The 12,217-nt window shown below is 41.2% G+C and overlaps 1 protein-coding gene across 3 annotated transcripts in view; it reads right to left on the reverse strand.

Annotated features, from left to right (window-relative positions):
* Positions 1-12,217, reverse strand: part of PLCB1 (phospholipase C beta 1) — a 479,313-nt gene that overhangs the window by 20,160 nt on the left and 446,936 nt on the right. Inside the window, exon 32 of one of the 3 annotated variants that reach the window (XM_083495892.1) lies at positions 3,361-3,426. The exons of the other annotated variants lie outside the window; for them this stretch is intronic. Within the exon in view, the coding sequence (XP_083352018.1) occupies positions 3,385-3,426 (42 nt within the window). The 3' untranslated portion in view covers positions 3,361-3,384. The remainder of the gene's footprint in view (positions 1-3,360; positions 3,427-12,217) is intronic. 3 annotated transcript variants of the gene reach the window in all.

The raw sequence follows: 12,217 nt of genomic DNA on the forward strand, positions 1-12,217 counted from the left end.
AAAATGGCCGTACTTTGTACTGAAACACATGTTTCAATATTAATTTCACATCTTCCCCCCAAATATTAGCTTGCTTCCCATGGCACCTCTAAATCGAGGCTATTCTAAAATTGCTCGCTATTTCTGCTTTTATTTATTTACTGCATTCATATTCCACCTTTCTGCCAAGGCACCCAAGTTAGTTTACAATTTTAAAAGGCTAAAACAGAAATGACACAAAGTGTAGAAGGCAGAGCCTTCTGAAGCTGACTGGAAGCTGATGGCACAAGCTCCACAGTCAGTCACACGTGTCTTAAGCAGCCTCAGGGAAGGTGGAAGAGAAGCTTTTTCTAACAGTTCCCTCAAGCTATTAATGGTTCTTCTCAGGAAACAACAGTGTGTGCTCCCTTGCCTAGGGAAGAATGAGTTTCAGCCCAAATTTGCTTCTGTGTAATGTCTATCTTGGAAAATAAATAGTAACTGCATTAGGATGTATTCTGAGCTATTTAGGAACATAGGGAGCTGCCTTTGACTAAGTCAGACTATTGGTCCATCAAGCTCAGTATTGTCAACACGAAGAGGCAATGGTTCTCCTGTGTTTAAGTCCGAAGTCCCTCCCAACCCTGCCTGGAGTTGCCAGGGACTGAACCTGAGACTTTTTGCAACCTAGGTATGTGCTCTGCCAGCGAGCTATAGTTCTTTGTAAGCTTTCTTATCAACAGATCATTTCTCCTTTCCCATTAGCGTGCAGGGCTAATGACATTATATGAGATGTGCCAGAGTTTCCTCCATCAGATGGCAAATACCGTATTTTTTGCTCTATAAGACTCACTTTTTCCCTCCTAAAAAGTAAGGGGAAATGTGTGTGCTTCTTATGGAGCGAATGCAGGCTGCGCAGCTATCCCAGAAGCCAGAACAGCAAGAGGGATTGCTGCTTTCACTGCGTAGTGATCCCTCTTGCTGTTCTGGCTTCTGAGATTCAGAATATTTTTTTTCTTGTTTTCCTCCTCCAAAAACTAGGTGCGTCTTGTGGTCTGGTGCGTCTTATAGAGCGAAAAATAAGGTAGCTGCCACTACCAGCTCTTGAGATACGCAGTGAAGATCCATCTATGCAATTTCACATGTGCTCTTTTAAAAAATGCATTCCATGTAGTTTCCTTGTTAATCTATCTAATCTGTCTATCTATCTATCTATCTATCTATCTATCTATCTATCTATCTATCATTTGTAAACAAACAATAGCTCTGCATTAAAATTCGTACTTAAGCCAACATACACATTTAACTATCATTTTATCTCAATGTATTTCATCCTAAAATAGACATTTTTTGTGCATTTTGGTACATGGACTTGTCCCAAAAGCTTCTGTGCAATTAACCTGCAAAGCAAGTTGCCTTGGGGCACCTGGTCTGCTGAATGTTGACTGCATGCGTGCAAAATCTCCAGGGCCGGATTTAGGTTTGATGAGGCCCTAAAGGCTACTGATGAGGCTACTGAAGGTAATGGGGCCCTTTATATGGCCAGCTGTCCTTTGTCAACAACAAATTGTCACTGTTTCTTGTGTTGAATATATGCTATATGGTAATTTATTGACCTAATAGTTATTTAAAGCCATTTGCACATAGCAAATAGGAGCCTACACAACACAAAACACTGTTGCCATATGTAGGTTTTATTTTATTTGTTTTTTATCTTATATTTTGGAAATGTACATCCAGGTTTCTTTTCCTTTAATTTTTTTTGGGGACCCCCAAGAGAGTGGGGCCCTAAGCTATAACTTGTTTAGCTTATACATAAATCCAGCACTGAAAATCTCAGACTTCCTCTGAAAGAAAAGTTCATGAGAAACAGCACTTGATTCATTGCATAGCTATGAGATGGAGACGTTTGTATACCGAATTAGGTAATTTCGCATTGAACATCACCATTTAGTCTCAGGGAGAGATTTTACCAGCTGTGCTATCCTTTCAAAAGTGGAAATATCATTGCCTGAACATAGGAAATGCCTACATGCAAACATATGCTCTATCACTGAGTGGGGCCCTGACAGGACAAGTTTAATGCCATTCCATCTGGTAATTGCAAGCAGAGCATCCCCAGCAGTACATTACGAAAAGAGGACTAGTCACAAGGGAACCGTTCCATAATTGTCGGGGCCAAATTATGGCTACTCAGTGTGTCATGGGATAGGTATCGAAGGCTTTCAAAATCACGTGAAGCAAGGACTTACTTTACCATGTGGGTGCCATGCTTTGTTAGTATGCAAATTACTTTGGGATACATACAGTAGAAATATTAATCTCTATTTTCATGGAAGGGCGGTGTTGCAAAGAAAGCAGCATGCAGCTGATGTCAACATTGTCTGAATTTCACTGAGCCGCTTATTTTCCAGTTTCAAGGCACTGAGCTACAGAGCATAGTGATGTTTTTGGCTTATTTAAAACAAAGCAACAAAACACAACAACACCAGTTTCAAGTGCTGGTTTGAGAGTTCCCTCTTCCTAGCAAGACATTCTGGAGATTTTTCATTCTCATTTCAAAATGCAGAAAACCCTGTTTCACAGGACTTCCTTGCTTCTGTTATACATGATTTTTCTTTCTCTCTTCTATTCTGACATCTCTCGTTCCCTTGGGCTGCTCTATTCCAGATTATTTGATTCCAAAATATTTCAGCAAGTGACTTTCATCAATTATTCTAAGCCTACCTATTAATTCTATCCACAGGTAGCCCATTTCTTTTGCAAGGGAGTTTCTTTTGCACATCAACCCTGTGAGGAAGGTGAGGTTGAGAGGCAGTGAGTGGCTCAAGGTTACCCAATGACCTTCAGGGTCAAGTGGGGACGTGAGCCTTTGTCTCCCGGGTCCTGGCCTGATACTCAGAGTTCACACAATCACTTCAAAAATGCTAACTTGATATGACCTCCAAGTTTCCTTTTACCATTTCAAGTACTTGTCTGAAGTGGGAACAAAATCGTAATTATAAAGTTCGTGGCCATACAGCATAAAAAAAAAAGTACTACTCCTGATCTCAATTCTACCTGCCCTCCACAGCCCTCTTAATTATCATTAATTGCATATATTTATAGTGTGCATTGCTCATTGTAAAGGTGGGAATTAACGGAAGCGTTGAAGTTTGCAGGCAGTGGAACTTCAAAACAGCACAAGTTTCTTAACAGAAAAAATAATAGAATAATCAGTGATAGACTTTGTCAAGTAACCAACAAACAACATCAGGAATTTAAACATGCAAAGGTGCGTATCGGGGGTGGGGGGGGGAGGAATTGGATGAATCAATGGCTATTATGTTAGGATTCCTACCAATATGTACAAAATGAGAGTTGTTAGTTTTGCTAAAGAAGAAAGGCAAATGTTTCACTCACTTTCACTAGTCTCATACTCCATTTCTACTTCTGTTTTTCCTCCTCTACTTCTGGTTCTTCTATGCTCTTTAAAACAAAACCAAGGATCGTTTTAATTTTAGGAGAATGGCAATTGCTCTAAACTAGAATATGACATTTTAAACAAAACAGCTAGTAACACACAAACATAGATATAATAATAATAACAATATATATTTCATCATTGTGCTTAACAAACAACAAAAAGGTCATTGAACACATCTTTAATGCCACCTCTTCGACGTTTCTCTGGTTGGCATGCATATCCAGGCAATGAAACCGCTCTGTCCATTCTAACTCATCAAAATGTGACAGCGCTTTCTTCAAGTTACAAATCTATTTTCGAGTGCAGAGAGAATAGTTTCAACAGGAAAGAAGATACCTCCCCCGCCCTGGGGATAATGGCAATCTCCACAGTAGAAGATATAACCATCCATCATTTTGATTGCCAAGTCAGAGGCAGTGCTCTTGGACAGGTAAAGTCAAGGACTACTAAGGGCGGGCATGTCTTGGAAAGAATACTTTCTATAGAAACAAAATTTTCTTCATTAATCTGGAGTAGGTGCATAGGAATGCCTGGTTTCCTTATGTGTCGGTGTTATTTGGGTAGAAATAATAGTGGTAGAAATCTGATAAAAAGACTACATTTTACCAACTTTGGGATCCCTTGCAGATCGACAGTTCTACTTTGAGATGCCAGGGACTGAAGCCAGAGGCCTTTTGCAAACAAAATATTTGTTACTCCACTGAGCAATGGCCCTTCCCCAATTCCATCCTTGACTGGCATGGTTTAGGGAAGTCATGTGAACAAACAAAAGCTAGAGACCGCTTCATTGCACCAGCTGTATCTGTGATGTTCTATCATGTACTACCATGTTCTAATTATTTATTGTGTGTAAGCTGTGTATTGCCATGGTCTCTGTCATACCAGTTTTGCAAACTTTGGGGGCACATTGAGCAGGAGCTGGGAATAGCCAACTCAATAGTTTTGCAACCATAACATCTAATAAACTAATAAAACTAATAGGACACACACAGCCCTTACTGTGCATAAACTTCTTTCTATTCTTTTTTAAAAAAACAAATTTCTATGGTAATGAATATACACACGTCAAGTCAATCCAGTTATGCAACCCATGAAAAGAAAAATAAATGAGTAAAGGCTACTTGACCCTACTGCATCTTCTTTAAATTCCTGTTGCCTGAAATTGACATTATGTCAATTGGAGCTGCAGGGATCGTGACTAATTTAGAAGCAGAAATCATCTTGGACTCCCATCTTTAGCCTCTTGACTTTAAGAGGTCTGCCCCTTGACATTTCAAAAAACAATCTTCTAAACAGAAAACACAGTGTATGACGGTGTACGTATTAAGGAAGTCTAAAATTGACTGCTGCCCTTCCTATTCTTGCTGGAAATTGAAATCTATACACAGCTGCTGTTTCTTCTTCTTTACAACAACATGTCCAAAGCTGCTCAAAATAAAACTGAAAATTTCAATAAAAGTATCTTAATAAGATGAAGCATTTTATTACAAAGATTAGTAAGTGAGCATTGAGGTTCTATTTGGCCGCATGATAACCAATAGCCACTGACAGACCAATCCTCCATGAATTGTCTAACTTCCTCTTAAATCTATCTATGGTAAGTAAGTGCTTGGGTTGGTGACAAAGGAAGTCCTATCATGCACACAGGAATTACACAACCTTTTTTTCATATCAAGCATCGCTAGGACCCCTTACGACAGCACAGCTGTTGATTTGTCTACTTATTTAAAATTATTCTTTGTGATTTGGCACTTGCTCAGCTGAGAAGGTAAGTTCTAAAATAAACTCAAGTGCATTTGAGGCAACAGAAAAGTAGTATTAAGTAAAACAAGCAATTACATATTCCATTTCCCATTAACTAAAAAGTAATATGAGTCATTCTTGGCTTTCTTCCTTAGAGACACATTAGAGGGTAATTTAAATGAGCACGTTTTATTGGTTTTACTATACACAGATGCTACTGTTTCCACAATATGCATATTATTACATTATTGCACAAAGGATATTATACTTCTATCATTTTCAATATGGAGTGCACCTGCAGGACAATAGCACTGATAGAATGGTTTCATGAGACCCCTGAATCTTATTAATAGAGGAAATATAGAAAAACTAAGATCATGGCCACTGGTCCCATCAACTCCTGCCAAATAGAAGGGGAAGAAATAGAGGCAGAGAGAGATTTTACTTTGTTGGGCTCCATGATCTCCGCAGATGGTGACAGCAGTCACGAAATTAAAAGACGCCTGCTTCTTGGGAGAAAGGTGATGACAAACCTAGACAGCATCTTAAAAAGCAGAGGCATCACCTTGCCGACAAAGGTTGGTATAGTTAAAGGTATGGTTTTCTCAGTAGTGATGTATGGAAGTGAGAGCTGGACCATAAAGAAGGCTGATCGCAGAAGAATTGATGCTTTTGAATTATGGTGCCGGAGGAGACTCTTGAGAGTCCCATGGACTGCAAGATGATCAAACCTATCAATTCTGAAGGAAATCAGCCCTGAGTGCTCACTGGGAGGACAGATCCTGAAGCTTAGGCTCCAGTAGTTTGGCCACCTCATGAGAAGAGAAGACTGCCTGGAAAAGACCCTGATGTTGGGAAAGACTGAGGGCACAAGGAGAAGGGGATGACAGAGGACGAGATGGTTGGACAGTGTTCTCGAAGCTACCAACATGAGTTTGACCAAACTGTGGGAGGCAGTGGAAGACAGGCGTGCCTGGCTTGCTCTGGTCCATGGGGTCACGAAGAGTTGGACACGACTAAACGACTAAACAGCAGCAAGAGAAAATGGAGTAGGCTTATATTATCAAGGTAGAAAACAGGACAGGAAAAACAATTCATAGAGTGGGGCAGGGGTGGCCTGTGGTCCTCTAGATGTTGTCAGAACTCTGGGCATGGTCGGCCAATTGGTGCCGAAGAAGGACAGAACTTTCTTTATGTATGCCACAACAGCAGCAATGATACTTATTGCAAAGTATTGGAAGACACAAGATTTACCCACTCTGGAAGAATGGCAGATGAAGGTGATGGACTATATGGAACTGGCGGAAATGACCGGCAGAATCCGAGACCAGGGAGAAGAGTCGGTGGAAGAAGATTGGAAGAAATTTAAAGACTACCTACAGAAATACTGCAAAATTAATGAATGTTAGAATGATGTCAGAATGAAGTTAAGTGGTTTTAGCAGTAATGTTATAAAGGGGTATGTAAAAATGGATTGTTAACAGGTGAAAATCCGAAGTTATAATATATTAAGTTAAAGGGCTAAGACAAAAACAAAGAGGGAAAGGAATTGCTGAATTTACTAACAGAACTGGAATACAAAAAAGGGAGGTGTGAGGAGGTCAGGGAAGTAAGGAAATGAAATGTAAGGCATGGAAAGACGGATGTGTTTTTTAAGTGTTTTCTATCTTTTTTCTGTATTTTGTATTTTTTTCCTTTTTATTCCTTTTCCTTTTTTTCTTTTTTTCTCTCTTTTTTATTTATGTAACCTTTTTTTTGAAACTTTAATAAATATCACTTTTTTAAAAAATTGAAGCCAAAACCAACAACAAATCCGTTTATTGTGAGGACCATGCCTGTACACAAACATCAACACAACAATAGTTAAAAATATTAAAATTCATTACATACTATAAAAAAATAGATGTTGTCAGAACTGACCGTTGGCCATGCTGGCTGGGGTTGATAAAAAGTTGGACTCCAACCAAAGTCATCCAGACAGGTTGTCATCCCTGCCATATAGAATATCTAACTCTTCCATTTCTAGACATAAGTGAGTGTTCCAGATGTGCCTTTACCTCATGTACTCTTAAATTACATTATGCCATTGCTACATACCCTTTTGCATTTGTGTCGGAAAACTCTGGTCCATTGTTGAATCTGTTGAAGCACAATCTTAACCATGTCTATTCAGAGACAAACCCTATTTAATTCAATGGGGCTTACTCGCAGGTAAGCCAATACAAAAGATAGAATCCAAGTTAAAAGGTGACTGGACACTCTTTTCCCATGCAAGTCTATACATGTCACCAAGTTCACCTCCATGTCGCTTCAGAAGATCACCTGAAATGTTTCTTATATGTGTGGCAGCCATGTTTGTCCTTCATCGTATGCCCTGTTTGCATATGAATGAGTGCAACTGTGTCTAATTTTCACATGAAAAGGGGTATGTGGCTAAGGGAAGCTGAACTTATCTCTGCATCACCTCCATACATTACAGTGGTACCTCGGGTAACATACGCTTCAGGTTACATATGCTTCAGGTTACAGACTCCGCTAACCCAGAAATAGTACCTCGGGTTAAGAACTTTGCTTCAGGATGAGAACAGAAATCGTGCTTCTGCAGCGCGGCAGCAGCAGGAGGCCCCATTAGCTAAAGTGGTGCTTCAGGTTAAGAACAGTTTCAGGTTAAGAACGGACCTCCGGAATGAATTAAGTACTTAATCCAAGGTACCACTGTACTTCAGTTGTTTCTCCCTGCCCCATTCCATCTCAGTTCTGGCATTGGAACCTGCATGGCTAGAGCAATGTGTGAATATTCAGATACATGCATATATGAGAAAAACATGCATGGGATGTCATGAGACATAGGAAACTTGGCAGAGAGAAAAGAGTGGAACAATGCGAGTGGATTCAGCTCCACACACCTATGTGTTTCCTTCTGATGTTAGAAGTACACTCCCCCATCTCATATTAGACACGAACAGGGCAGACACATAAACAGCAAACACATCTGCCTACACGAGGTCCAATTTTGCTTTTAATGAAAGTGGAGAGTGTTTGGTACAACAGATTTGAGGGGGGGGATTTAAGATGAAGGGGAGCTTTAGAATCTCACTTTTGCAGGCTATTTTTGTTGTTTTTTGCATCATTCAAGTCTCTACATCAATCCTGCTCTTCTCACTTGTCCCTAACCCCCTAATCACTCGCTGCACCCCTCATTGCGGAACAGTGCTAATGAAACTGGGATACAGAGGCAGCTTGGGTACTGCGGGGATTTTCATTATGAATCCACAATAGTCGTTCTGCACCAGCACGGCCACATTCAACACAGAAGCAGTCCAACTGCTGACAGTTGCTGACAGCAGCTTTTCCTTTCAGGACCAACCATCACCAAAAAGTAAAACATTAGAGTCTTTGTCAGGCTATGGCTTGCTTATGTTCAATTCTGAACACTATCTTATTTTTGTTTGTTGCTTTACTGTATGTGTATGGTTGGCTCACAGAACAATAACTAAGATGTGGTGCAGAAATACAAAATGATATATCCTGATAGTGTTGGCAAATGTTAACCAAGTCAAAAGGCACCCTGGTGAATCATTTTCAAAATGTGTGCTGCCTTGAATTATTCCTTTTTTTCTAAGTAATAAGCAGAAACTGAGCTAGCTCTGGCTACCTTTGCATGCAGTCGCACCTCAGAGAAAAGCAGCCAGCAGTCATCTTTGAATGTGTACACATAAATATGCAGACAATATTGCTATTTCTGTATCCATGAACTTGTTGGGTAGTGGTGTGAAAAGATCAGACAATCCAGCCTGTAGATTTGTGTATATGCTTATGATTAAAATATGGGACTGAGTGAGTTAGCTTCTGTCTTGCTAAGATCCAGATCACTGGCAAAACCTACAGGGGCAGCAGATCCCAATGTAGATCTTCAATCAACCCTTCTTCCCTGGCTGGAAACCTCTGTGGTTTGCCTCAGATGCCAAAATGTCTTGGACTGGCCCTGCCTACTGGTTTAACTGATGTTGTTTCTAAATGAGAATGGTAATTGTGAAAGACATTATTGAGACTAGGACTCAGAGGTGGAGATGCCATTAGTACTTAGCTGAAATTTATTTCTGAAGGCCTGAAGACTGTACTTGAATAAAGCCCATAAGTTCTTATTTTAGATACTAAGGGCTTCCACCACTGCAGTTAGATGTTTTAGACTGAGTCTTCTTTGAATTCCACCTTGCTAATGGGATAAAATGGCTTGACAGCACTCAGAATCTGGCTACTACTCTTTCCAGAAATCACCACTTGCCAGTTAAAGGTCCTTACCATTAATTTGATACTCCCTGTTTCTTACTTCCTGCAGCACAATAGCCACAGACTTCCCCAGTCAGATGAGCAGGGTACAATTTTTTAAAAATACATTATTTTCCTTCCAAGTCCCCTTCAGTCTTTCTTTCTCACATGTCCATAACTCCACACCACACTTAAACATCTTGCCCTGCAGATGTTGGACTACAACTCCCATAAGCCCCAGCCTGCATGGCAAGTGGTCAAGGATATGGGAATTGTAGTTCAGGAATACCTGGAGGCCACCCCTTCTTTACAGTCTTAACTCTTTTCATATCCTGACCTACACTCTCCAGTGTACTCCTTCACAGAATATCAAGAGAATGGGCTGAAATCTCACCTTTACCCAGTGGGCACAGCGTATGAGTGAGGAAGAGCTGTGGTTCCTCCGGAGGAGGGCTTCCCTTTCCTCTCAGAGGGTTACTTCCCCCAGTTCCTGTCTTGGGTTCGCACATGTAAAGGTAAAGGGACCCCTGACCATTAGGTCCAGTCGTGACCGACTCTGGGGTTGCGTGCTCATCTCGCTTTATTGGCCGAGGGAGCCGGCGTACAGCTTCCGGGTCATGTGGCCAGCATGACTAAGCTGCTTCTGGCGAACCAGAGCAGCACACGGAAACGCCATTTACCTTCCTTACCTATTTATCTACTTGCACGTGCTTTTGAACTGCTAGGTTGGCAGGAGCAGGGACCGAGCAATGGGACATGTTTGCACATCTATCTGCTCAGAAATTCAAGGTCCCCTGCAAGTGGCTTCCACTGATAACAAGGATAGGTCTGGGGTGAAAAGGTCTCGGTGGTGCATAGCCCCAACAACCCTTCCAGCTTAGTAACCTGTTGAAGTGGATGGGAGAGTCATTCTCACTGGCCAAATTACTCAGCCTATTCAACAACCTGAGGACACAGGTTTTGTGTGTGTGTGTGTGTGTGTGTGTGTGTGTGTGTGAGAGAGAGAGAGAGAGAGAGAGAGGGAGGGAGGGAGGGAGGGAGACAGACAGACCAGGAATCTATAGTGGACCAGGGATCGCTTTCAGACACTCTTCCCCCCCAGCTAAGGAGGTTGAAATTGTTTGGGGAAAGCAGGAAGTGAACTTTACTCAGACCACACTGTTTGCATCAGAGGTTTTTCGGCCTCTTCTGATCAAGGATTGCAGAGAGCTTCAGCTCACTGGGAGGAATCCATCATGCAGCGGGTGGGGGGTGGGGTTTTTGTCCTTATAAATACAGGTAACCTCTTAACAGGCTGCTTTCCATGGCCCAATCCTGTCACCAAGGTCACCTTTGCAGAGTCCTATTTTGCATCCCGCTGACATTGATTCATGTTGCCAGATGGCAAAAGATGAAGCACAATCATTCAACACAATGTCTGACCTACTTACATGCCTAACAATCTGCTGCCTCATGCTTGGTAAAAGCGTCAACGCTTTTGAATAAAAATGCAACTTGTTTTCTTAGTTAGCTTAGAGGTAGTGGACATTTTTTGCATTCTGAATGGAAGTGTTCCAGCAGTACAAATATGATAATTCCAACAGTTTTCTCTTGTCTTTCTTTTCTTTTAAAAAATTATTATTCAAGGGCATAAAAACACATGGCAAAGTGATTCTCCCTCATTCCTCGAGGAACGTCCTTTCAAAAGGAATCGCAAGTCAACCTTTCTGTAAAAGATGTTAATTGTGAAGTTCCTAGATTAGACCTGTTGGTGCTTTTAACATTCTAAAGAAGTCTGAAAGCTTAAGGTTGCTGCATATTTGTAAGATGACAGAAAGACAAATAGACATCTGTCGGTATGCATGTTCTGAATCGGCTGTCAATAACAATGCTATTTCTAAAGAAGCAAAGCATAGTCACTCCAAGGAACTCAGATGTGGCATCCAGGTATTGCAAAGTCCCAAGAGGTTGTCCATGATGAGGCAAGCCAACCCTAACCTATAGGGAAGGGCAGTGTTGCACATCCTTTGCCTGCCAAGGGTCCTAAATTCAATTCTCATAGGACCTCTTTCTGAGCCCCTACAGAGTTGCTGTCAACCAGACCAGAGAGTTGGATGGTTTTGTTGATATAGGGCAGCTTCCTATGTCCAAGCCAAACACCAGACAGGCATGTTTGTAAGGATCCATAAGGATCTTGACAAACCAACACTTCTTTGTTTCATGTCTGATGCTAAAAAAATGGTAGAGCAGTGTGCACCACCACACCCTTGCTGCGCCACCATGTGCAGGTGGTGGGGTTGCATTCAGTTATACGATCATACAATTACTTAGGGTGGTGTTGTTCATTTGAGTGGCAGGAAGCATTTCATATTAACCCAAGCAAAACTCCTTTCCCTGCCATGGTGCAAACTGGACAGATATGTTTGGAAGGGCGAAATAGTTTCCCCAAACTATAAAAGTCAGTTCAAACAGCTCTTGCCTGCAGTTGGTTTTGTGCCAATTTTGCAACATGTGAAAAAGAAATCCTTCCTTTTGCTTCACGCTGGATGGATTTTGCTTTTCGGTATTTTTCAGTGCTCTCAGATAGTGTGTTTATTTTATCAAACAGGGGGTGGTGGGAGGGAGGGAGGGAGGAGATATGCCATTCTTGATAAAACTTCAGACAAAATGTCAGCAGCAAAGAGGAAAGCATGATTGAAGAGTAACTAATTAAGGAAGAGAATGACAAACAAATCAAAATGTTTTGTATGCATGTGCTAAAGCCACTAATTTCCTCCCCCATTCAACTTAGCATCTAATTAT

The sequence above is a fragment of the Podarcis liolepis genome (assembly GCF_965112155.1).
Source record: "Podarcis liolepis genome assembly, chromosome: 3".
NCBI classification, from domain to species: Eukaryota; Metazoa; Chordata; class Lepidosauria; order Squamata; family Lacertidae; genus Podarcis; species Podarcis liolepis.